The sequence below is a fragment of the Penicillium paradoxum genome (assembly GCF_028828445.1).
Source record: "Penicillium paradoxum strain IBT 22861 chromosome Unknown utg000002l_segment0_segment0, whole genome shotgun sequence".
In the NCBI taxonomy this organism is placed as follows: domain Eukaryota; kingdom Fungi; phylum Ascomycota; class Eurotiomycetes; order Eurotiales; family Aspergillaceae; genus Penicillium; species Penicillium paradoxum.
This window is the reverse complement of record NW_026643180.1, coordinates 5300012-5324114: the sequence shown is the minus strand read 5'-3', so window position 1 is coordinate 5324114 and position 24103 is coordinate 5300012. Positions and strand designations below refer to the sequence as shown.

The 24103-nt window shown below is 49.9% G+C and overlaps 10 protein-coding genes across 10 annotated transcripts; 5 read left to right on the top strand and 5 right to left on the bottom strand.

Moving 5' to 3' along the window:
- Window positions 1-12: 12 nt before the first annotated feature.
- Window positions 13-1818, top strand: N7457_001879 (serine hydrolase domain-containing protein; the record flags this gene model as incomplete). The annotated part of the gene is made up of 1 exon (XM_057172925.1): window positions 13-1818. The coding sequence occupies one exon, from the start codon at window positions 13-15 to the stop codon at window positions 1816-1818; it is 1806 nt and encodes a 601-aa protein (XP_057036828.1).
- Window positions 1819-1946: 128 nt separating this feature from the next.
- N7457_001878 (HpcH/HpaI aldolase family protein) lies at window positions 1947-3114 on the bottom strand (the record flags this gene model as incomplete). Its single annotated transcript, XM_057172924.1, has 6 exons — window positions 1947-2101; window positions 2158-2274; window positions 2336-2558; window positions 2642-2770; window positions 2825-2948; window positions 3050-3114. The coding sequence occupies 6 exons, from the start codon at window positions 3112-3114 to the stop codon at window positions 1947-1949; spliced, it is 813 nt and encodes a 270-aa protein (XP_057036827.1).
- A 1500-nt stretch (window positions 3115-4614) lies between these two features.
- N7457_001877 (uncharacterized protein) lies at window positions 4615-4875 on the bottom strand (the record flags this gene model as incomplete). Its single annotated transcript, XM_057172923.1, has 1 exon — window positions 4615-4875. The coding sequence occupies one exon, from the start codon at window positions 4873-4875 to the stop codon at window positions 4615-4617; it is 261 nt and encodes an 86-aa protein (XP_057036826.1).
- Window positions 4876-6428: 1553 nt separating this feature from the next.
- On the top strand, window positions 6429-8827 carry N7457_001876 (WD40 repeat domain-containing protein; the record flags this gene model as incomplete). Its single annotated transcript, XM_057172922.1, has 6 exons — window positions 6429-7420; window positions 7483-7577; window positions 7634-7765; window positions 7822-8036; window positions 8108-8588; window positions 8640-8827. Coding segments are annotated over 6 exons (2103 nt in total), but the record flags the coding sequence as incomplete, so codon positions are not given.
- A 1212-nt stretch (window positions 8828-10039) lies between these two features.
- N7457_001875 (ATP-dependent RNA helicase eIF4A) lies at window positions 10040-11403 on the bottom strand (the record flags this gene model as incomplete). The annotated part of the gene is made up of 4 exons (XM_057172921.1): window positions 10040-10059; window positions 10115-11008; window positions 11069-11323; window positions 11373-11403. 4 exons carry the CDS (start codon window positions 11401-11403, stop codon window positions 10040-10042), a joined length of 1200 nt encoding a protein of 399 aa, XP_057036824.1.
- A 367-nt stretch (window positions 11404-11770) lies between these two features.
- On the top strand, window positions 11771-13352 carry N7457_001874 (SF3a splicing factor complex subunit PRP9; the record flags this gene model as incomplete). The annotated part of the gene is made up of 2 exons (XM_057172920.1): window positions 11771-11860; window positions 11928-13352. 2 exons carry the CDS (start codon window positions 11771-11773, stop codon window positions 13350-13352), a joined length of 1515 nt encoding a protein of 504 aa, XP_057036823.1.
- A 400-nt stretch (window positions 13353-13752) lies between these two features.
- N7457_001873 (ATP dependent DNA ligase domain protein) lies at window positions 13753-17044 on the top strand (the record flags this gene model as incomplete). The annotated part of the gene is made up of 2 exons (XM_057172919.1): window positions 13753-14897; window positions 14947-17044. The coding sequence occupies 2 exons, from the start codon at window positions 13753-13755 to the stop codon at window positions 17042-17044; spliced, it is 3243 nt and encodes a 1080-aa protein (XP_057036822.1).
- Window positions 17045-17234: 190 nt separating this feature from the next.
- Window positions 17235-19528, bottom strand: N7457_001872 (anaphase promoting complex subunit CDC23; the record flags this gene model as incomplete). The annotated part of the gene is made up of 4 exons (XM_057172918.1): window positions 17235-18346; window positions 18412-18595; window positions 18644-19367; window positions 19428-19528. The coding sequence occupies 4 exons, from the start codon at window positions 19526-19528 to the stop codon at window positions 17235-17237; spliced, it is 2121 nt and encodes a 706-aa protein (XP_057036821.1).
- Window positions 19529-20054: 526 nt separating this feature from the next.
- Window positions 20055-21171, top strand: erg20 (bifunctional (2E,6E)-farnesyl diphosphate synthase/dimethylallyltranstransferase; the record flags this gene model as incomplete). The annotated part of the gene is made up of 2 exons (XM_057172917.1): window positions 20055-20174; window positions 20248-21171. 2 exons carry the CDS (start codon window positions 20055-20057, stop codon window positions 21169-21171), a joined length of 1044 nt encoding a protein of 347 aa, XP_057036820.1.
- A 261-nt stretch (window positions 21172-21432) lies between these two features.
- N7457_001870 (inorganic phosphate transporter) lies at window positions 21433-23175 on the bottom strand (the record flags this gene model as incomplete). Its single annotated transcript, XM_057172916.1, has 1 exon — window positions 21433-23175. The coding sequence occupies one exon, from the start codon at window positions 23173-23175 to the stop codon at window positions 21433-21435; it is 1743 nt and encodes a 580-aa protein (XP_057036819.1).
- Window positions 23176-24103: the final 928 nt, after the last annotated feature.

Genomic DNA, 24103 nt, shown 5'->3' with positions numbered 1-24103 from the left:
CCCGTAAGCAGCATGCTGCTACCAAATTACATCCTCACGGGCTTGGTTTGCCTTCCAGCAGCCTTTGCCAATCTTCTAGGTGCGACATTTCCTCCTCCGAGGGATTTGTCGAGCAGCAACAGCCGGGTCGCCGCCAGCTGGAAGAACCTTACTTCTAAACTCAACACGCAACTTAACAATGGAAATACCACTGGAGCCATTGGGGTATCTGCATTGAAGAACCTCACATTTTCTGCTGGCTTGTTTTCCACACTTGACCCTAAAGCCGAACGTTTTCAATTTCACCACACTGCGAGCGAAGTTGCAAACTCTCCCATTGGCGCGAGGAAGGTAGATGGAGATAGCATCTACAAGATTGCCAGCGTGTCAAAACTCTTTACCGTCCTCGCTGGTCTTATTGAGTTGGATCCGCGGGACTGGGACCGCCCACTCACCGATGTCCTCCCATTCTTGGCGGATTATGACCGTCAGAGACGTGATACTTTCCGGCTTGTCTATGATGTTCAATGGGACAAGGTCACCCTCAGATCTCTTGCTGGTCAAATGGGAGGCATTCCACACGGTGCTACAGAAGAATTCTTGTATACCTTTGCGCAATACAAGTACTACGAAGGCTCTCACGATCCCTCGTTGACCGATCCAAATTTCTACGGTCTTCCACCCCTGAACGAGAGTGACTTGTCACTTTGGCCGGCATGTATCGGGAAACAGAAGGAGGGCTGTAATCCAGTCTCTTGGGATGAGGGATACTCTGCGAGGCCTCCAGTGTACCTCCCCTGGGCAGCCCCCGAGTATGCAAACGGAGGGTACATCTTCCTCGGACTCGCAATCTCAAATCTCACAGGGAAGACCATGAAGGAGTGGTATAGTGATTCTATTTTCGAGCCTCTGGGCCTGAAGTCCACTTACTCGGCTCCCCCTGACAACTCTACCCATCCCCGTTCGGTCCTCTCGGAAGCTCTTGAGCAGCAGTTTGTCCCCGATGGTGGTGCTGCGACCCCTTCAGGCGGATTGTACTCAACCTGCAATGATCTCACTAAATTCGGCCTCGCACTCTTGAACTCTACTCTCCTCCCCTCGGTAAAGACACGTGAATGGATGAAACCCGTCACTCATACCTCGAGTCTGCACTACTCTGTTGGTGCCCCATGGGAGATTCATCGATACGTCCACACTGGATCAGGCGTCGTCACTGACCTGTATACAAAGCTTGGAGACTCAGGATTCTATGGTGCTATCGTGGTTGTGATACCCGAATTTCATGCTGGCTTTACGGTGCTCAGTGCTAGCTCCCAAAACAGTCGTAGCGCTCTGACGCTGCTGGCCATCGATCTTATCACGGATTCCATTCTCCCTGCATTAATGGAGCAAGCCGCAGTTGAAACCGCGCAGAAGTTTGCCGGAACATACAAAGCCGAAGACTTGGATTCGTCGCTGACACTTGCTGTTGTGCCGCCCACTCAACCTGCACCTGGCCTGAACATCACTTCGTGGATCAGCAATGGCACAGACATCACGGCTATGGTGCCTAGACTCTTTGATAATGTCGATTCAAGGCTCGTGCCATCCATCGTTACCGAGCAAGCCACTGGAGAAATGGCTTTCCGTGGATACACTGCCTCCCAGCACCCGAACGTCGGAGTGGGTTCCTCGTCAAGTCTCTTCTCATCCTTCTACGATCTCAATGATTGGACTATGCTAGACCAGTTGACGTGGGGTGGTATTTCTACTTCACTGTTTGTTTTTGATGTCGAGGAAGACGGAAAGGCTAAGTCGGTGACACCTGCTGCTTACAGGGTGAAGATGATGAAGAAGTGATCAGCAGAATATCTAACGTGAGATTTAAGGAGGGGGAGATGAGCAATCGGTATGGTTCAGAGAGTAATAATATGATTGGATTCAATGCATGGCTTCTATGTACATATACTCAATAATCGTGAAGTGTCCTAATAACCTTCACGCTTTTCTTCAAGCTTAGCAGTGCCTTTTGCCTTCGCTAATTCGGCGAGCATCCCATCACCAATGATAGCAGTATCAGTGATGATGGAAACCATATCAAAGCCCTGCTGAGTCCGACGAAGAGCATCACTGCCATCGGAGCCTAGTAAAATTAAGGTTAGACAGGTGCGAGGGAAACCCAGCAAGCATTACACATACAGAAAATAGCTGCCTTCTTGCCAGAAGCCTTCGCAGCATTGAGGACTCGTTGGATAGCAGCCTCGTGCTCCTCGCCACCACGAGTGACACGCATCTGTTTAGCCAGGTCGAAGGGCCCTGATAAAAATTAGCAAGGCCGTTCAATCAAAGCAGAACGAAAGAGCTGGTTTTATCTCACCAATAAACAGAACATCAAGTCCCTCAACTTTCGCAATCTCCTCTACATTCTCAACACCAGGCCGCGACTCGATCTGCACAACAACCAGCACTTCATTGTGAGTCTTCGCATCATACTCCGCCGGTGACACGCCTGGGAATGAATGCGCCGTATACATGGGTCCGTATCCACGGACACCAATCGGTGGATACTTGCAGTAGCTGACGACCTTAGCGGCATCCTCCTATTCACACAACCCCAGGTTAGCCGATAGTTCCAAAAGAACAAGGGAAGTCCCGTGTCGATGACAGCGCGGTCTGTACATACTGCAGAGTGACACATCGGGGTCATAATTCCATGCGCGCCAGCATCCAGAGCACGCTTGATCATCCATTCTTCAGGCCAGGGGACGCGGATAATCGGGCTGGCTCCCTCGTGGCCAACGGCATTAGTGAGCTAGTATTTATTAGCGATGGTATTCCCGGGGTTATTGGCAGGCCCAGCGGCTACCTCGTAATAGTGACTGTCGTTAATCAATCCATGTTCGGCGTCCACTAGGACCCAGCTGAATCCACCTTCCGAATACTCGGGGCTGCGGCGGAGGATCGTCTTTGCGACGGCAGCGCTGGGGAGGCTGTTGGGGATGGTCAGTTTGATCTTGGTGAACAGCTCCGCAGAAAATGGTCTGGGGAAACACATCGGGACATCCCTCTCCCAACGCGGGGTTCAACGTACGTCAACCAGAAGCCGTATGCCACGGGGGTGGTTTCCAGGGCGGAGCGGAGTGAGATGGAAGACATTATGCAAGACAGACTGATGTTGAAGAGTTCCAAATCCAACTGGTCTTTTCGACGGGGATTCGATTCTTTTGGAGAGGGACACTCGGTCTTGCTCCGACCGATTACCCGAGGACCCCCCACATCGTCATGTCTACGAAGAAGCTGGGGGTATTATTTTGTGTTGATGTTCTCGACCCTCTATGAGCTAGGCAGAATTGCGTTATCCAGCAGTGTTTGAGATATCCTCCGTGATTGGTGTCGTTAAAGCTATCTACGGTGTATCTCGGTCAATACTCCATTTGCAGGCATCCCGGCCCCTTTTGTCCACGGGCTTGCCTCTCGGTGGAGGACACCCCGAAGACCCGACCATTTTGGCGTGGATTGTGTTCAGAATGGGTGTCAGAACTGAATCCTATGAAACCACCGACTTGGTTGGATTTATTGTATGGTTTCTTGTATGGTCAAGGATATAATGGGTCTTCTGGTCTTGTGGAGGACTGTGGTGGCAATCTTAGGCGATGTATTACCTAGGTAGTGACTCCTGCAGCATTATGATAGAGGGGATATGTTTCAACTGCCATTGCGTGGTATCGAGGTGAGGGTTGAGTATCGAGACCGTTTGCCAGGTGACCGGAAGGAGTAAATCCAAGGATAGACCTCCGCACCAGCCCGCAAAGCCCAAAGCCCAACCCGCCCCAACCCGCAAATGGGCTGGGCTTTGGGCCCGGTCCCTGGGCCCATCGGTGGCTATTGGCCTAGGGTAGAAGCCCACTGGGCTTTTATGGGGGCCCAATGGGCTTCAAACAATACAAACATGCTAATGCTTGGCAGATACATAAGTAATACAGATTTTTCTAGTATTTCTAGGTATTTAGATTACCCCCTAAATTGACTATAGGTGCCTGAATTGACTGAATTGACTGAATTGACTGAATTGACTGAATTGACTGAATTGACTGAATTGACTGAATTGACTGAATTGACTGAATTGACTGAATTGACTGAATTGACTGAATTGACTGAATTGACTGAATTGACTGAATTAAGATTCATGAAATTTGAGAAAAATGTAAATTAATAGAAAGATGCACTGACTTCTCTCTATGTGAAATATATATATTTGCACATTAATTCTCTGTCAACTGTTGAACCCCCGTATTAGGCTAGATCAGGGCCGGCGCCGAGATCTTCCGCGGTAAGCATACAGACTCAAACATGTGTAAAGAACAGACATTAATCAGCAGGTTTATGAGCGCCAAGACTGTATTTATGCATACAAATGGGCTTGAATGGGGGCCTCATGGGCCCCCATAATGGGCCATGGGCTTGGTTGGGCTTCGAAGGTAGGGCCCATAGCCCACTGCTGGTTGGGCTATGGGCCTGAGGTCCGGGCCCAACCAGGCCCATTGCGGAGGTCTATCCAAGGAGTGATATCTCATCACTACCGCAGCGTGTACCCCAAAGTTGAACAATCACCCGGGAATTTGATCCTGCCATCCACGCAATGACTAGGATCATTATTTACTGCCAAGTCCAACACCAACCCCAGTAGCGCTTGGAGTCTCCGTTCGCAGACGTTGCAACGTTCTGCATTCTCGGCACCATGCCGGGTCGAGTTCCCCACAGAGCATCCTGACCCCACGAAGATGGGTCTGTATCCGCAACATTGTTCGGTGATTGAGCACCTTGCAACTCCTCCCAGGTGGATAGTGGCTCGGAATTATGTTCGAGCGGACTATAGAGGAACCTGGGGCAGATCCCTGTCAATGCTATCATCGCCATATTAGTTGTGCGGTTGGGTGGCAAGACCGATGAGGGCAGAGTTATGCACTGGGTACTGGACTCGGGTCTTCGGTGATGGTTTCATGCTTAGTTTATTGGGTTCATGTCTGGTTCCCCGGTGCTTATTTCCGGGTAGAAGTGGCGAATGACCCTTGTGGTTGGTGATTCCAACGCACCATTTTGCAGTCATCGGTCTCGGAAATGGACCTGTGGCTGGCGATGTCAAGATTATATATATATTTCCCCCAAACGTCATTCCCTTTTCAGCTTCCGAAAAGGTGAGGTCTACACTGTACAGGGAAAATCTTGTGGCAATGAAAGTTTGATTCGAGACGCTAGTTTATCACTCGAAACCCATTGTTCCTAGACTCATTGGATGCCTATCAAAAGTCTCATTGGTCTCGTTACATCATCACCTTCAAACGAGTGTGGTAGTGTTGGGTTTACTTCTATAGAAAGGTTAGCCTGGACACTTGCAACGGTAGATATCACATACTCCGCATCCCTTGCAGCTACAGTTGTTGCCACAAGAGCAGCTTTGGGGGGCGCCGGCACAGCTGCAATTCGATCCGCAGTCACAGCCCATGATGAGATGTGTGATATGTGGTCAGTGGTAGATAGGTGGATAAGTGGGAGAATATCGATCTTGGTCTTGAGGGAGTCTAGCTGAATCTGCGGAATAGGCGCCCTTTATATATCCGGGGCGTGGGACTGCGATCATCATGGCGTCAGTGGGAAACCATAAAGTGGGCAGTGTGGCACCTGATTCTTTCTGTTTTCCTTCTTTTTCTTGTTCAGGTTTCCTTTTCTTCTTTTCTGTTCCCCTAGGCACAAAGCTCTTCGGGTTTCTGTTAGCAGGAATTCATGTACGTGAGGGTCTGGAGACGGGAGTGGTGGTTATAGATAGGGCGAATCACGCCTTCTTAGGTGACCTGTGACACTGAAGCCAAATCGACTGGATATTTCTGAGGAATTAGCATAGGAACAAGACAAATTGCAAGCTAAGGAAAGCTGTCTATTTGAGTATGTTCTCATGTGCGGAGTAACCTGTAGGAATCAGGTTCTCGCGGCAATCCCGCTATAGCAATAAGATAGCAGGGGGAAAAAGAGCTAACGTTGAAGGGAAAGAATCTAGTCCAGTGGATCAGCCGAGAGAGAACAAGCAACCGGAGTGTTCAAAGGTGTCCAAGTGTAATAGGGTGACTCCAGATCGTGGATCCTTTATGCCCGCAACGACGCAACGACGCAACGACGCAACTACCCAACCCGACAACCCAACCGTGTGATCTTTTGTTTCAATTCTGCACATCGATTTTCTCCTTTCCAACGGTGTTTCTTCTGAGTGGCCATCTGTAGCTCTTCATCTCCAATTTAAGTCTCTCCGATAAGCCGCCCGAGCAACTCCCCTCTCAATTCCCCGAGCGGAGACATTACAACCGCGTGATTTCTCGGACATCACAGCTCATCCCAGCTCGTTGCTTGTCCGTTACTCCGTGATTGTTATAAATCAGAATTCAAACTTGACCTGGTAACATTGCCTCTGCAACGGAGCTTCCGGCGATTACTTATCGGACACCCACCGCTTGAGGTCTGCTCACCTGGTTCTTTTACAAGAGCCAGGGGATTGGGCAGATCTAAAGAGACTTGTCGAACTGGCTCACAATTTTCCATACCAGCCCTTCATCACCTCCGACCACCCTGAACCTCCTTTCCCCGTCACTACAGCTCCCGCATCGGTAGGCAATCCCGGCTCGCAATCGTCAGAGTTCCTGTCCGCCGCAGCTCAACCATCAACCATTCTATCTGCCCCTCGTATCAACCGCCGACGTCGTCTATCGAGCAGCCCGGAGCACCTTGTTTCAACCGGGGGGCCTGGACATCTCCCAGAATTCGCACGTGAGACCGCATCTCAGAATCACCCCAGCCATCTTTTGGGCCGACCGCAGGGCCGATCTCCTCCATCCAAGCGCAGGCGCCTGGTAATCATGCGTCCCGATGGGATATCTGCAGAGAATGGCTTTTCAGAAGCCTTGAATGGAGCTCCTGCTTCCACGAGGAAGATCGCCTCGAATGGGCAAACGTCAACCAACGGGAACTCTCATACAAATGGCTCCGTGCCGCAATCTTCAACCTACTATGGCCACAATCGGGAGGAGGTGACGCGGATTTTGATACAGAGCTTGTACGAGTTGGGTTATAATGAATCGGCATCCCTGTTAAGCGCAGAGAGTGGTTATGAGCTGGAAACGCCCGGCGTCGCAACGTTCCGGAGTGCTGTGTTGGACGGAAGATGGACAGAGGCTGAGAGAATCTTGATACAATCATTTCGAAATGCCGGGGCACAACAGGGGGACCGGAAATCCTCACCCGAAGTGACATTGGTATTAGCAGAGGAGGCCGACAGGAACGAGATGTTATTCTATCTACGACAACAGAAATTCCTCGAGTTACTAGAGACGCGTGATCTGGCAGCAGCTCTCGGCGTCCTCCGGCAAGAACTGACACCGTTGAACTTCGATGTTGAGCGTCTGCACGCCCTTTCAAGGTATCGCCGATCTATAATTGCCTTATCTAGAACACAAGTTGCTTACCTGTTGTCTTCGCTAGCCTTCTAATGTGCCCGACCGAGAGTTTACATGCTCAAGCGGGATGGGATGGCCCTGTCGCCTCATCCCGCGAGCGACTCCTTGGCGAATTGTCAAGTGAGTCGCGATCCATTGGCCAAAGCTCATGGTGTCACTTGCTAATCCAGCCGTAGAATCCATCTCGCCTTCTGTGATGATCCCGCAACACCGTCTTGCAGTCTTACTAGATCATGTCAAGCAGACTCAAATCAACAACTGCTTTTATCATAATACTGCTGACCCCCGTCGCTTTACTCAGATCACATGTGCGACCGAACCTTCTTCCCACTGGAAGTCAGCGTGGACTTGACGCATCACTCAGACGAGGTATGGTATTGCGAGTTCTCGCACGATGGCTCCAAGCTGGTGACTGCAGGCAAGGACCATAATGTGATTATCTACAACACGGCCGATTTCAGTGTTATCCACAGACTTACAGAACACGAGGAGGGTGTTGCGTTCGCGAGTTGGAGTCCAGATGACTCCAAACTGATTACTTGCTCACAAGACAAAAAGGCACGAGTATGGAGCGTTGAGGTAAGATAATCTTTGCACGCTAATATGTACCTTTGGAATCATATCGTTGACATGGATTGTAAATCATTTAGAGTGGTCGTTGTCTGCTCACCATCAATCATCATCGTCAACCCGTGACTGCGGCGGCCTGGGCAGCAGATGGCGAATCTTTTGTGACAGCCTCTCTCGATTCCGAAGCACAACTCCGTCACTGGAGCATGCGCGGTCAATCATTATACACGTGGAAAGGCGGATTCCGTGTGCAGGACTGTGCCATTAGCCCCGATGGGCGGCGTCTTGTTGCTGCCGACACAGAAGCGAAGATCCATGTCTATAACCTCCGTACATATGAGGAAGATTACTGCCTTCCATTGTCGAGCAAGCCGACCTCAGTTGCTATCAGCAAAGACTCTCGACACGTGCTGATAAATCTGGCCGAGGGCGAGATCCAGCTAGTCGACATGGATACTACTGCTGTTGTCCGTCAATTCAAGGGGCAAAAACAAGGCGAGTTTGTGATTCGCAGCACCTTTGGGGGAGCAGCTGAGAACTTTGTCGTCAGCGGAAGTGAAGGTAAAGTATTCTCAATCGTCAGACCCTGGAATAGTTACTGACTCTGCACAGACTCGAAAGTCTACATCTGGCACAAAGAAAATGGCAACCTCGTAGAGACCCTGGAAGGGCACATCTCTGGATGCGTAAACTCAATATCATGGAACCCAGCAGACCCAGGAATGTTCGCTTCAGCAGGTGATGACAGTGCAGTAAGGATGTATGAACAATCCCCATCCTCTCATATTGGACCTCACTAACCCAGGCTTCTAGTTGGTCCCGCGACACCAATCCCTCACGCCCAACTGGGCCTCCCCAACGCCGAGGTATATCATTAAATGGAGTAATGCGGATTAGTGCATTGAGGACAACATCCGCTTTCTGAATCTCTGGGTATAAACTAGGTATCCAAGAATGACTTCTCCGAACATACCTTCACGCGCGCTGCCTGGCTTTATTTATTTCCCCTAAATCCCCTACCTGATCGAAGGAACGTCCTCGGAGCTTTGGATTGAAAGACGATAAACCTGCTGTCTCGCAATGTTTTCATGTTTCATGTCCTTGAGTTCTCTTCTGTTTCTCCTCTCATCAACTGACCATGCCCGTCATGCTATCTTGCGCATATACATGTATGAGCCCTCCGCTTCACTCACTTTCCTCTGCAGTTAGCATTTGTCTTTCAATACAGGAATCTGGCGTCGGTTCGTATCTCCCGTCTGAGATCTTGGAGTACGTATATTTCGTATGCGTTTTCTAACTAGTTTTGGGCTGCGTTTTTTCTCTTTGTTCTTTTTTTTTATGTTCCAGCGGTTCTGTGATCAGCTCCCAGCTGGTTATTAGTTATGACTTTGATGGAATTGAACTTGACGTTAAGACTATCCTGTCTTGCCATAGATATGTTATTGGGAGGGTACGGGAAATGCAATTATATGTGTAGCGAAAGATGAACCAACTGTCTGAGTCGCCTGGAGCGCATTATCCTTGATTTCTTTACTGGCATTTTTCACACTTCTCGACGTCTATATCATATAGCAAACTAAAGGAAGGCTTTGGCCAATGAATGTTTCCATGTCGAAGTAAAATTGATTCCATCATTCATGATTCCCTAAGTGTCAAACAAATACAGTAGAACAAGAAACTCCTTAAGAACGAAACCCTGCTACTTGGGCTCGAGACCAAAATTTTTGAAAAGAAATAAGCAAAATCGTAAACACCCCCTGGGATGTGAAAATCGGATGGCATTCTTGGACTGTTATCCCCGGTTTGTTAGTGTATGGTTTCGAGAGAGTAGTGGTCATTCGACTCACTGAAATATGTGATTATCCCCTTCCTCCACGCTAGAGTTGGCCTTATTTTCCTGAAACCCATCGTGCCGGAGTCTGAGGCATGTTCAATCAATGCAAGCCTATTTGAAGCCAGGTCGCTTTTGACGAAAGAAAAGATGCTGTAAACACAATATTGGAGATGGGAGATTATGATAGCAAGTCCGCAACTAGAGCAAAGCGTTAGCATGGCAATCGAAAGTATTACAGAGATACATGTCTTACCGTTCATTGGCATCTCGTCAATTTGAGTGGAGTAGTACAACTCGATGTCACGGAGGATGCGAACATCATCGCTGGTGACAAAGTTGATGGCAACACCCTTGCGACCGAATCGTCCGGATCGACCAATACGGTGAATGTAGTTCTCACGGTTGGTGGGAAGATCGTAGTTAATGACAAGGGAGACTTGCTGGACATCAATACCACGAGCCCAGACATCGGTGGAGATCAGGACACGGGAATTGCCCTGGCGGAAGTCCTGCATAATACTGTCACGCTCCTTCTGGGGCATCTCGCCGTGCATACTGGAAACAGTGAAGTTTGCCTCACGCATCTTATCAGCAAGCCAGTCGACCTTTCGGCGGGTGTTACAGAAGATAACAGCCTGGGTGATGGTCAAAGTGTCGTAGAGATCGCAAAGTGTGTCGAACTTCCATTCCTCCTTCTCAACGGCAATGAAATATTGCTTGATACCCTCCAGTGTCAACTCGTCGCGCTTGACCAGGACACGGACGGGGTCGGTCATGAACTTGGTGGTCATGTCCAGGACATCGTATGGGAGAGTGGCAGAGACCACGACGACCTGCGTCGCGGGGGGCAGGTAACGGTAAACATCATAAATCTGCTCACGGAAACCGCGGTTAAGGAGCTCATCGGCCTCATCAAGAACCAGCATCTTGATGTGACGTGTGCGCAGGTTTCGTCGACGGATCATATCAGCCACGCGACCAGGAGTTCCAGAGACAACATGCTGGCCATAGTCGAGTTTGCGGATATCTTCACCAATGTTGGTTCCTCCAATGCAGGCATGGCATTGGACATTCATGTAATCACCGAGGGCCATAACAACGGATTGAATCTGGGTCGCGAGTTCACGGGTTGGGGAGAGGACCAAAGCTGTGAGGAAATTATGGTTAGAGCCAAAAATGTACTCAGATTAAACCGAAAAAGACCTACCTTGGGTCTCCCGCACAACGGTATCAATGATTTGCAATGTACTGATCGCGAATGTGGCGGTTTTACCAGTACCGGACTGGGCCTGGGCGATGGTGTCGCGACCTTTACAGATCTGAACAATGGCACGAGATTGCACGGCAGAAGGAGATTCATATCCATAGGCGTAGACTCCACGAAGCAAGCTTTCCTTCAGGTGCATATCCTCGAAGGTTGGCGCAACTGTCACCTCCTTGGACGTATTGAACTCCATGCGCTCTGGTTGCTGTTAGCATGCTGTATATTGCTCAAGGTGGGAACCACATACCTTCGGCGCGTCTGTCGATTCCGTCCGCCATGATAAAAAGTTGGATATCTCAACGGCAGTTAAGAATTGTATTTGGGATTCACGAGTAGTGAAGCCTTGCAAGTAAGTGAGGTCAATCAGCCCAACTTTTCGCGGCGAAAGTGGTACTGGCCACGTGATCTTCCCGCGAATTGGAGGACTCAGCAAGTGAGGTGTACCTAAATCAGGCAGGCGGTGAGAAAGGCGGTGAGGAAACTGGACCAATCAAATTCAAGTCACAGGTAGCAGTTATGACCGCCCAGAGCTGCCAATCGACAACGGCATTTTGCGATCACTACAGCACTTTGTCAATCACCCACACGCGCAGTTGAAAAGTTGAAAAGTTGAAAGGCCCCCTGCACTGCAGTATTTTATCCAATATGTTGCTTGAAGAGCAGAGGTTTATCCATGAGGATCTTGAGCGCCTGGAACAGGCTGTCGCCGACCGCGTGGCGGAAGATCCCCGAAATGTGAGTTTACCCGCGGTATATACCCTAGCGCATTCCTTTTTTTAATCTAACAGAAGAATTTCGACAGATCCGAGTCCGTTTGTCACGCGACCATGAAGTTGCTCAGTTTTTAGAGAGAATCGAGACTCAATCCAAGCGACTTTTAGAGACCTACCAAGATGCCGATGGGCTGCGAGAGAAAGAAATCCAGTCTATCTCAACTGGCGATCAATTCGAGGAGTTCTACAAGCAGCTGGGGGAGATCAAGGAGCATCACAAGCGCTATCCGAATGAACCCATTGAGAACCTTGAACAAGCATACAACCGCCGTCAACCTGGGGAGGGAGAGGCCCCCCGCACCGGAATCGATAACATGTTCAATGGCGAAGAAGGGTTTGGACAATACCTCGACCTTACTCCTTTCCATAAAGATTATCTGAACCTTCCAAACGTAAAGCGCTTGAATTACGTCCAATATCTCGAAATCTTCGACTCATTCACACCACCAGCTATGCCAATCAAGCGAAACGATAAAACCTCCTCTGATCGTTATTTCAGTTACGTGGGTGAACTTGCTGCTTATTTAGAAAGCTTCATCAAGAGGGTTCAGCCATTGCAACCTTTGGACGAGCTTTTTGCTAGCTTTGACAAGGAATTTGAAAAGCAGTGGTCTGCCAAGGAGGTCCCAGGTTGGACAGAAGAAAAGACCGAGAACGGCACCTCTGGCCCAGCAACTGAAGGTACGGGCGAGGGCATGTGGTGCCCAGATTGCGAGAAGGAATTCAAGAATGAAAACGTCTACCGGAACCACTTGCCCGGTAAGAAACACATTCGGCTGGCAGAAGCTCGGAAGGCAGCAGGTTCCACCGACGCGAAGCCATCCGCATCTCAATTGAGGTCATCTGCCCACAGCTTGAAGGAGCGCGAGGTCGCCCGACGTGAACATCAAATTCGATCCTTGACAAATGTCTTGCACGAAGAGCGACAAGCGACACGAATCAATGTCGAGCGCCGACAGGGTATGACAGAACGTGAACGTCAAGCGGAATTGGAAGCCATCCAGGCTGGGCTCTACAACACGGGTCCCGAGGCTAATGGCGGCGAGGAGTCTGACAACGATGACGAGGAGCAAGTTTACAACCCATTGAAATTGCCGCTGGCATGGGATGGAAAGCCTATTCCGTTCTGGCTCTACAAGCTTCATGGACTGGGCGTCGAATATCCCTGCGAAATTTGCGGAAACTTCACCTACATGGGTCGCCGCGCATTTGACAAACATTTCTCTGAATCTCTCCACATCTACGGATTGAAGTGTCTTGGCATCACGTCGAACACTAATTTGTTCCGTGAGATCACTAGTATCAATGAGGCCATTGCGCTCTGGGAGCAACTTGACAAGGATCGGAAGAAGGAGCGAGATTCGCGCGAAAATGTCGTTCAGATGGAGGATGCGGAGGGTAACGTGATGCCCGAAAGGATCTATTTGGATCTGCAAAAGCAAGGCATTCTCTGAATGGGGACATTCTCTTTTCTTCCATTTCGTTACATCTGGCGTCCTTTTATTTCACACGAATGGTAGGGAGTTCGGCGAATACATGTTCCTTACAATCATGCTGATGTTTCAAATGGCTCGGTCATGGGCCCGAACTTGTTATTATTACTTCTCATACGAATGTACTATTACAATCAACGACTTTTAATATAATGTGGTTCACATTGAGTGCTCATAGTGTCCTTTGTGCGATAGTCTCTCAGTCATCATGACATTAAAGTGGTCACGTGCTCACGTGTCGTTTTTCCTTTTTTCGCGTTCCAGCGTAGGTCTCCCGAGGTCGAGTCTGACCCCGATTTGATGATCTGAAAATCCCACACTTTCCTGGGTAGCCACTGGGTGACTGACCCGCAGATGGGCCATGGGCTTTCAATTTGCCTTCGTGGGTGACCTACTGTCCAGCCTGGACGACAACAGAACGGCTAAGGCATCGACTGCATCGAGGAACGACAGTATCAACACAGTTGCCCAGTGGTTTTCACGTCATGAAGGGGCTATTCATCATGCACAAACAGACCGGGTAGCTTTGCTTTCGTGTATATTTCCCGAAAAACGGACGGACCGAGTATACTCGTTGCAGGCCACGAAACTATCAAGAGTCATCGGCCGTTGCTTAGGGTTGGGATCGTCACGAGTCTCTGAACTCAACCAATGGCAAAATCCTGGCGGTTCTGATCTCGGAGGTTGTGTGGAGAATGTCATGAGGCAGGCCGAGAATTACATCCCCGCTGGCCAGGAAATATCGATAGAAGAAATTGATCGTGCCATGGCCCTGCTTGCATCGCGTTGCCGTCATTCTGGTCCCAAGATCCGCCGGGATCGTACAGCCGTGAATGTTGAGGATATTATATCGAAATTGTACCGCCGATTAAGTAGTCGTGATGCCAAGTGGCTCACTCGCATGATACTCAAAAGCTACTCCCCCGTCGTTGTCCCAGAAAGTTATACATTGAAGAAGGTCCACTTTCTACTGCCACAATTGCTTCAGCTCCAGAACTCCTTTGAAGGGGCGTTGGGAATGCTCGCCTCGGATCCAATTAGCCAATTCCCACCAAATCCGGATGCCAAAACGGCCAAAAGACTTAGTGACATTGCTCGGCACCATTTGCGCCCTCGCCCTGGTGTCAAGGTTGGTCGACCTGATTATTACAAAGCTCGCAGTATCAAACACTGTCTCCAGATGATCAATGGCCGTCGAATGAGCATTGAACGCAAATACGATGGTGAATACTGCCAGATCCACATCGACCTCTCTAACAAGTTCACTCCCATTCAAATCTTTTCCAAAAGCGGCAAGGATTCGACCGCGGACAGAGACAAGATTCTACCTGTGGTAGAGAAATGCCTGCGTATTGGGTTACCTGACTGTAAAATTTCCCACCGATGCATTCTCGAAGGAGAGCTGCTTGTATGGAATGATGATGATGGTGAGCTCATGGACTTCAACAAACTTCGAAGGCTCATTCCACGATCGGGCACTCTCCTTGGTGTCGAGAGTGATTCTCCGTGCGTGTCCATTTCTTATGAAATAAGATTTCTCCGCTGATTGATATAGGCCTCAACCGTATGAACACCTGATGATCATGTTCTTTGACATTCTCCTTCTTGATGATGAATTATGCCTCGCGAAGGCCCATAGGTTACGCCGATTACGTTTGCAGGAAGTAGTGATGACCATTCATGGTCGGGCAGATCTCGCCGAGCAAGAAGTCGTTGACTTCGGCCGAGTTGACAGCTATCGCCGGCTCGAAATAAGTTTCGAGAAAGCGATTGCCAGACGTTGGGAGGGATATGTCCTAAAGGCTTCCGACGAGCCTTATTTTCCGATCTACTGCTCTGGTGTAGATTACATGTTCGGTCGGTGGATCAAACTCAAGAAAGATTATATCCCTGGCCTTGGAGACACAGTGGACCTTGCGTTGATTGGAGGGACTTACAACTCTAAAGATGCTCCTAGCTTAGGACATATCAAAAAACTGAAATGGACGCACTTCTTGATTGGTTGTCTTACGAACAAAGAAGAGGTCAAAGAAAACAATGCCTTGCCGCATTTCCGAGTGGTTGATGTGGTTGGTCGATTCGGTATGAGCATTCAGAACATGCAAATGCTCAATCATCATGGCGAGTTTTATGCCCGTGAACCGGACAATTATGAAGGCTTCCACCTCGAGTACGGATGCGAGAGCCTTCCCATTGCAACCGCTCTGTTCAAGCACCCGTTCATCGTTGAAATGCTAGGCAGTGGATTTGAGAAACCCTCTGGCGCTAGATACTTCACACTTCGCTTTCCTCGCATTTTGAAGATCCATTCGGATAGGACTTTGGAGGATGCAGCTTCTTTGCGCGAATTGCACCTCCTAGCAGAGGAAGCCCGGGCTGTACCCACAGATGAGCTGGAAGAGCGCGAAAAATGGTCACAGCGCCTAATGGCTGGGAATGGGCTAAACCAGTTCGTTAAGCACTCGCCGAGCCCAGAGGCAACCTGTTCAGACACAGACAATGAGACGGATTCTCCGTCAATCCAGGCTCCCAAATTCTCCCAAGCTGCCATATCCTCCGGTAATGGTGTGATGGAGACACTTCCATTGATGGAAGGGCTGCTTGCAGAGTCCACCGGGGATGATAAACATGACGGATTACACAATGACCACCCAGATCCTCCTATGCTCTATATTGATGAGACGATACTTCCCACGGAAGCTCAGGATTCATTCCTCGAGAACAGTGTACTCGCAGACAACGAGAATCTGTCCTCTCGTCGGAAATCTAGCCAGAAAGATGAAAAGGCTGCACCACAGGAATCCGAAGAGTCTATTGCGGCCGTTTGTTTCGATATGCCACCGCAGCCCGTGTATTATGATCTTCCAAGACCAATTCAAAGAACCACTCTTGTCTCCGCACACAGGGTGTATTCTCAAGAATTACAAGACCCACAGACATCACTCTGGGGGAAGTTGGTTGCGCCTATACGAGTTAGACAGAAACGCAAGATCTCACCTCAATCTCCTATAACAACCATCCCTATATGGACACCCGAAACATCTTTGGGAAGCTTCACACTTGCAAGTGTTGATGATGGGCCTAACAAAGCTCCTGAAAATCACGATTTGCATAATTTTATCCACTGTATCTGCTCTGATGCAGCGGCTTCTTCGCTCCAACACTCAAATCCCTATGCCGCATCACAGGGGACACGATTTGGCATTGTGCTATTTGATCCCAAAGCAAGCCAACTAGGTGAAGAAATGCTCAGGATTGCCACAGCCCTTTCCAGCGTTGTCCATGCTGGAGCGAATGTCATCCCTGCCACGGGGAAAATATTCTTCTTAGGATCGACCATCCTAGATCGAAATTTGTCCCCTGGTGACCTTCGCTTTTGCTTGCGTGATACGTGGCAGGATGTTGGATGTGTTGACTCTTATAGCTGTCTTTCTTGGGATCTGAACATGAGATCTGATAATAGAATTAACGAAAGAGAAAATACCCGCTCTGACTTCGACCAACTCTGTTCTTATAGGGCCAATGAGGCATTTGAGCAAAAGAGCTCTGGGCTGATGCCCCCATGGATCCAGATGACCTTTGAGGAGACAGATGTTGCTGTGCTGGGCGAATATATCTCGATCGAACCACTAGCCCATATCCTAGATATTTGATACCCCTTTTTGCTACCAGTTATATTGATAATTGCTGTTCTTTATGACAAAACAGCATGTTATACTAGTTGCCTTGATGTCTGTGAGGTAGCCATAAGAACTCAAGTCATACCTATTATATTTGAAGACTACATGTAGTAAAATGCTTCGCAGTCATGATAATTCATACCTCATTGTATTAGTGAAGCAATCATGCCGCACCTTCCCGTCTCGCTCGAACGTCTCTCATCAATGCCTTTGCCTCCTCCACCTCAATTCCATCCTGACACAATTCGCTTGCGAGCTGGTCTGCACGGTCAAGATCGCCACTGCGGGAGGCGTACTGTGCCAACCACAACCGTGCTTTTGACGTAGTAGCTGTAACGCCAGTGCCGTTCCACGTCTCACTAACGATGGAGTCATCGTTCTGCGCAGCGAAGGACTCGGCCTTAGCGCGGGGCTTGCGATTGCGACGGCGTCGCTGTGACCTATCAGGCTCTTCGTCTCCCGAATGCTCGATCTCGGCGTCGCTTTGATTGCCATGCTCGGAGGGAGAGGATTCGCCATCATCTGAATCCTCAATGGGGGGAGCGCCAGACTCTTGTTGGAGAGTAAGTTCCATGTACGCGGCGGCCTCTTCCTCGTCACCGAGGCGCTCGTACAGAGTCGCGATTTGATGCAGGGTTTCTGGGTCTAGAATCTTGCGGCTCCCAGAGCCCGCGCCTGCACCGGCGCCCGGTTGTCCGCTATCATCCGGCTGTAATGACCCGGCCACCAGTGCACGCTTCAGAGCTTGGATGCTCTGTTCCACACGGCCCATTTTCGCGTAGCAGGATCCGACTGCCTGCCACATCTTTGGGTCATAGGGACGCAGTGCTGCGGCGCGCTGGTAGTAGAACAAGGCATAGAAAGACATGTCTAAGACTTCATAAGCCTGTCCAAGACCATACCAAGCGCGGTAGTCCTTGCGATTGACATCGACAGCTCGGCGGTATGATTCGATAGCGGTGTGAGTATTCTTCATCTCAATGTACTCATGGCCCATAAGTGTCCATGCGGACAAAAAGTTGCGGTCGAGGGTGAGTGCACGTCGGAAGTACATGACTGCCTTCTCATGCTCAGATTTTAATGAGTAGTAATTACCCACGACACAGCAGGTTTCCGGACGGAACTTATCGGTGGCTGTTGCAACTTGAGCGACGAACGCAAGCTGAGGTCGGTGGTCCATAACATAAAGGATGTTCGAATAGTGGTCTAGACTATCTAGACGGTGAGGTGATGTGGCCAGAATATCTTCGAATATGTGTGATGCTTCCTCGAAGTCTGGATTATATCACAATTAGCATCATTAACAGGTTGCATGACCATTGGAGATTTCAAGGTGTTACCTTTCGAATGATATAACAACAATGCATGTTGCGTTTTGAGGAAAGCACTTTCAGGGAACATTGACTGTAGTTCGGACAGCGATCGATATGTGTCTTCCGTGGCCTGATACAGCTCCTGGCTGCAATAGACGTAGAATATTAAGCTCATCACGTTTTGTGGCAAAAGTTCAAGGATTTGTTTCAACTGGTAAGATTAGCGGCGATGAAAGGAAGTTTCTACGGAATAACTTACATCCTCTGTACTGCCTAGAAGATCGTTTAGTTCCTGCCAGGCGCCCCAATGGTATGGGTTTTGGTGCACACAGCGAATGAGCCACTTCTTCGCCAGCTCTTCATTGCGTCCTTTTAACAAGACAACAGCATAGAGATACTCCAGCCATCCCTGCCCTCGATCATCTAACCCTTGTGCGGAGCGGTCAGATAGCCATCCATCTAGACCTCTGGCAAGACCGGATAACTCTCGGTTGACCGCCATCCCACCGTCCGCAGGGCCCAACACCATCTCTGTTTCTTCTTCTTTGCGCTTTTCTCCGGCTAAATATTTAGCATAGAGGGCAAGAAAGAGCGATTTTTGACTGAGCCTGGGATATGGGTTCTGGGATATTTGATTCTTCTGGGTCTTTGGGGTTTGGAAGGGCGAAGCCTTGTCCTTGCTCTTGTGAGAGGTCCGTGGTGGTCTTGACTTGGAGTTGGGCGAGGTAACTGATAAAGGGACTGGAGGCGTTGTTGGAGGGAGAAATACGGCCGCACAGCGGTCATATTCACGGGTATCAAAGAAAGACTTGGCCAGAAGGTACTTGTATGATTCTTGTGCCTCAAGGGAAGCTTCTACTGGGTCGCGGACTTGGAGATAAGGGTTCGTAGCTGGCGGGATTGGGTCTGAAATCTCCATCGGAGACTCGAGATCGGTGTCTTCATGCTCCAAAGGTCGGATAGAATCAAGCATTTCAGCAGCCCTGTGTTCGTTAGCTTTATCAGCACTTCACATTTCCTAGATTGCAGTTTATTATGCGTACCATTTTGACGATTGATAGAGGCATCTTTCAGAGCATTTGATGGCAGCATTTTCTAGCTGGTACATGAGCTCCCGGATGCCCTCATCGTTAGGTTCTTCCATGACAGGCGACTTTGGCCCAAGTGGGTGGAGGTGTTTCGAGGTAAATTGTTTCGTGCCGCGGGAAGTTGATCAAGCTCGTAGGATATTAAAAGCATTCGCGAGAACTCGGTATCATGATTTGTTTCAGTCGTCCGAACGACACCACCGCTGCGGTTTAAAGCCGAAGATAAAGTGCTGTAAATAAAGGTCTTGGCCCTTGTCGCGTTGTTGATATGGACGAAAGAGCAACGCACAGAGCAACGCACCGAGCAGCAGCAACGGAGCGAAGAAGCAGAAGGATCTCAAGCAGGCTATCAATGGTTACTGATCGCACCGTAAGCCGAAGATCGTTCAATGGCCTTGAAGAGTCCGAGTAACGTCGAAGTAGTCCTCGGAATGCGCCTGGAGAAACAGCACCCACGAGGCAAACACAACAAACAAGGCAAACCCACCAAACGGTCCCTCCGCGGGGAAAGGACCCTTTGATTGTTGGGAATGTTTCCCTTCTCTAGTGTCACATCATTAATATTTGAAACACTCTCTCACAATGGCTTCTACTACTAAGCGTGCCGATTTTGAGGCCGTTTTCCCTGCCTTGGCTCAGGATATCCTTGCCCACGCAAAGCGCTACAACCTCCCCGCCAATGCGCTTGAGTGGTTCGAGAAGGTGACTGATCCCCCCTCATTCGTTGTTCTTAGCGCTCAATTGGATCACTAACATGACTATGTGTTTTTGATAGTCCCTCAATGTCAATGTTCCCGGTGGAAAGCTCAACCGTGGCCTCTCGGTCCCTGATACCGGTCTCGCTCTTTTGCAGAAGCCCCTGACCGAGCAGCAATTCGAGCACCTCAGCATCCTGGGTTGGATGACTGAGCTGCTCCAGGCCTTCTTCCTGGTCAGCGATGACATGATGGACAGCTCCATCACCCGTCGTGGCCAGCCCTGCTGGTACCGCCACGAGGGTGTCGGCATGATCGCCATCAACGACGCCTTTATGCTGGAGTCGGGTATCTACCTTATCCTGAAGCAGCGCTTCCGCTCTCACCCCGCCTACATTGACTTGGTTGAACTCTTCCACGAGACCACCTGGCAAACTGAGCTGGGTCAGCTTTGTGACCTGATCACCGCTCCTGAAGATAACGTCAACCTCAACAACTTCTCCATGGAGAAATACATGTTCATCGTCACCTACAAGACCGCTTACTACAGCTTCTACCTTCCCGTTGCCCTGGCTCTGATCTACCTCGAGCTGGCCACCGAGGAAAACCTCAAGCAGGCCCATGACATCCTCATTCCCCTGGGTCAATACTTCCAGATCCAGGACGACTACCTTGACAACTTCGGTGACCCAGCCACCATTGGCAAGATTGGTACTGATATCCAGGATAACAAGTGCTCATGGCTCGTTAACCAGGCCATCGATCGCTGCACTCCTGAGCAGCGCAAGCTCCTCGATGCTTCTTACGGCCGCAAGGACGCTGCTGAGGAGGCCAAGGTCAAGGCCCTCTTCAACGAGCTCGGACTTGAGAAGGTGTACAAGGATTACGAGGAGAAGGTTGTTGGCGAGCTGCGCGAGAAGATCGCCGCCGTCGATGAGTCTAAGGGCCTGAAGAAGGAGGTCTTCGAGTCTTTCCTTGGCAAGATCTACAAGCGCACCAAATAGAGGATGATACACCGTTGTGGATTTAGAATAATACCCATCGTTCAAGTGGTGCGTGCCGATTCATTACTTTAACAGCGCCTTTGCACAAAACTGAACATATTTCGGCGATGCTCCTTTGATTAAATTTAATATTTCGGGTTCATTTTGTCCGATTTAATAATAAGAATGAGATAAGACTTTTATTTCAGCCAATTCAGTGTATAATCTAAAACCTAACAACGCTAAAAAGCAATCCAGCAATCCCGCAAAACATGTCTATATTTATAAATGAGGAGCATTCAGTGCCATCAGACACATCAATCCCGAAACCAATCCCGCACAAGGCAAAGTCAACATCCAACCACCGAAAATAAAACCAAGCTGTCTCCAATTGACAGCCCCAAGATCATAATTCATAAGAGCGACGCCCATGGAAGCACCTGTCAAGCACTGCGTCGTGGAAACAGGCAGCCCCAGTCTCGAAGCCACAAGTACAGTGATGGCTGCTCCGAGCTCAACACTGAAGCCACGCGTCGGCGACATCTGGGTGATCTTGTTGCCCATCGCACGGACAATGTTGTATCCGTAAAACCAAAATCCAGCACCGAGCAGCAGACCTGCAATGACCACGAACCAGATGGGAGTGGGGGCCTCAGTGTCGATAACGCCAGCCTTGTATGTGCTGTATACGGCTGCCCAGGGTCCAACGGCATTGGCAACATCGTTTGAACCGTGCGCGATCGACATCATCATGGCCGATACAACTTGGCAGTATGTCCAGAGATGTTCGACGCGGTCGTCGTAGCGGTGAGCGCGAGCGTGAATTGCCCGCAGAGCAGCCGAGTCGTCGTATGAAACCACATCGCGCGTCACGCCTTGCAGAAGGAGCCATTTGATGTAGCCCCAGGCCTTTTGGGGGTTTGTCCATGAGAGATCTCGGACGGGGTCGATGAATCGCTCAGTGGGTCCAATGTGCTTCTTGCGTGGCTGGATCTCTGGTGAGGGATTGGCCGAATCCATGTTCTTCTCCTCGTCGTCACCAATGTGATCCAGGTGGGTCTTCGCCCTGATCTCTGGTGTGGGCATGACCGAGTCTGCAGTGGCTGTGGCCTCTTGCTTGGCTGCGTCATTTTGGCCGGCTTGCACCTCGCCGTGTGAATCTGAATAGTAGTTGATCACGACCTTGTCGCCCTTGCCTGGGTAATATAGAGGTGGGTTTTCCTTCAGCAGCAGGGGGCCAAGAGGGAGATGATAGAATCGGATTCGGGTATCGTTGTGGATGAGACGGCGTTTGAAGTACGGCATGAAGAAGACATAAGCGATGATGAGACAACCGAAGAAGACTCCCAGGATAATTCCCGCTGCCTTTCCAGCGCCGAATTCCTCCAATGAGGGTGCCGTAGGAGCTTCAACGACAATGAAAAGAGCAAGGATGGCACCTGTGAGGGCAAGGTAAAGTGGAATCAAGCGCATAGCCCACTTGAAGGAATCAGCGCGCTCAAGGACACTGTACTTGAGGGATCCGAAGATGATGGCCGAGAAACCAGCTGCCACGAGGGGAGCAATACCCCAGGATGCAGCAACCTGGGAGACACTCCCGTCGTCCCAGCCCCAGGAGATAGAGGCTCCAGAGGCAAAGCCAACGCCAACGAGGGCACCGACGATGGTCTGCGTGGTCGAGACAGGCCAGCCCAAGTGAGTGGCGAGCATCAACCATGTGGCGCTGCCAATTTCAGCACATCCCATGGCCAGCATGAGTACACCGGGTTTTCCCTCAAACCGATTGATGTCGATGATGCCGTTTTTGATTGTATCGGTGACTCGTGCGCCCATGGCTACCGCGCCAATGAACTCAGTGAATGCAGCCAGGACACCGGCCGTGGCCATGTTGAGTGTCTTGGCTGCAATAGATGTGGCATAGGAGTTGGCGACATCGTTGGCCCCGTTGCCGAAAGCACTGAAGACGAAGGCGATCGAGGTGAGGGCTAGGATCCAGTCATACTTCGCAGTTGCTGCCGGTATCATGGCGGCGAAAAGCTATGATCTGCCACGTAACAAAGAGGAGGGATGGGAAGGACGAGGAAAAAGAATTGACTTGAGCACTATCCCAGAACCCGAAAGTGACGGTATCCTTATAGGAAGTGCAAAATCATCGCCACGACCATCGCCAAGTGCATCCGGCGATAGAGGCCTTTGCTGACCTTGGCCTGATCCATAATGCGCTCCATGCTGGAAATATTTCTAGCCCATCATAAAGATCTCATTCACAGCGTGCACTCGACATGGAGCGGTCATTGGTTGAGTCGTGGGCGACTTTCTCCGAAGGCCAAAGAAGAGCGGGAGATAGCGCCAAGGCCTAGGAGCGGATGCCAAGCGCGGACTATGCGCGTTTTCCGGCGACGATATTTTCTCTGCGGATCATACAGGCCAGTCATATTGGGTAAATCAGCACGTTTCTGGGCGATGGCCTGCGATTGCACGTTTAATAGAGCTTAACGTGGGTTTTGTGTGGGTGCCCAGGCGCTTGGAAGTCTGGGCTTCTCGGCGGGAGTTGCACTGCCTCCGCTTGGCATAATTGGCATAATGTCACGGTCGAGTGCCAGGAACTGGCAAACCGAGGAATTGACTGCTTCCCTGTTATGTCCCAGCGGGGTTATACTTTATATGGAGAGGAGGCGTGCATAACGGTACCACACATGAATATAGCGTAGTACGTCCCAGCACTGCTACTCAAACGCGGAGTGAATTCGAATCCACCAGATGAACACTCGCGAGAACCCCTCAATTACCTCGAAGAGGTTAACACAGTACGCTATGTGTTAGTAGATTAAATGTACGGTGTAGCAAAGTCAAATATACTGACGGTCCACTTTTGACCAACTAAGGAGTACCAGTTGCATATTGAGCCTGTTGCGCTCTGCTCATGGCCATAGTCGTATGTAAAGTCTCCTTG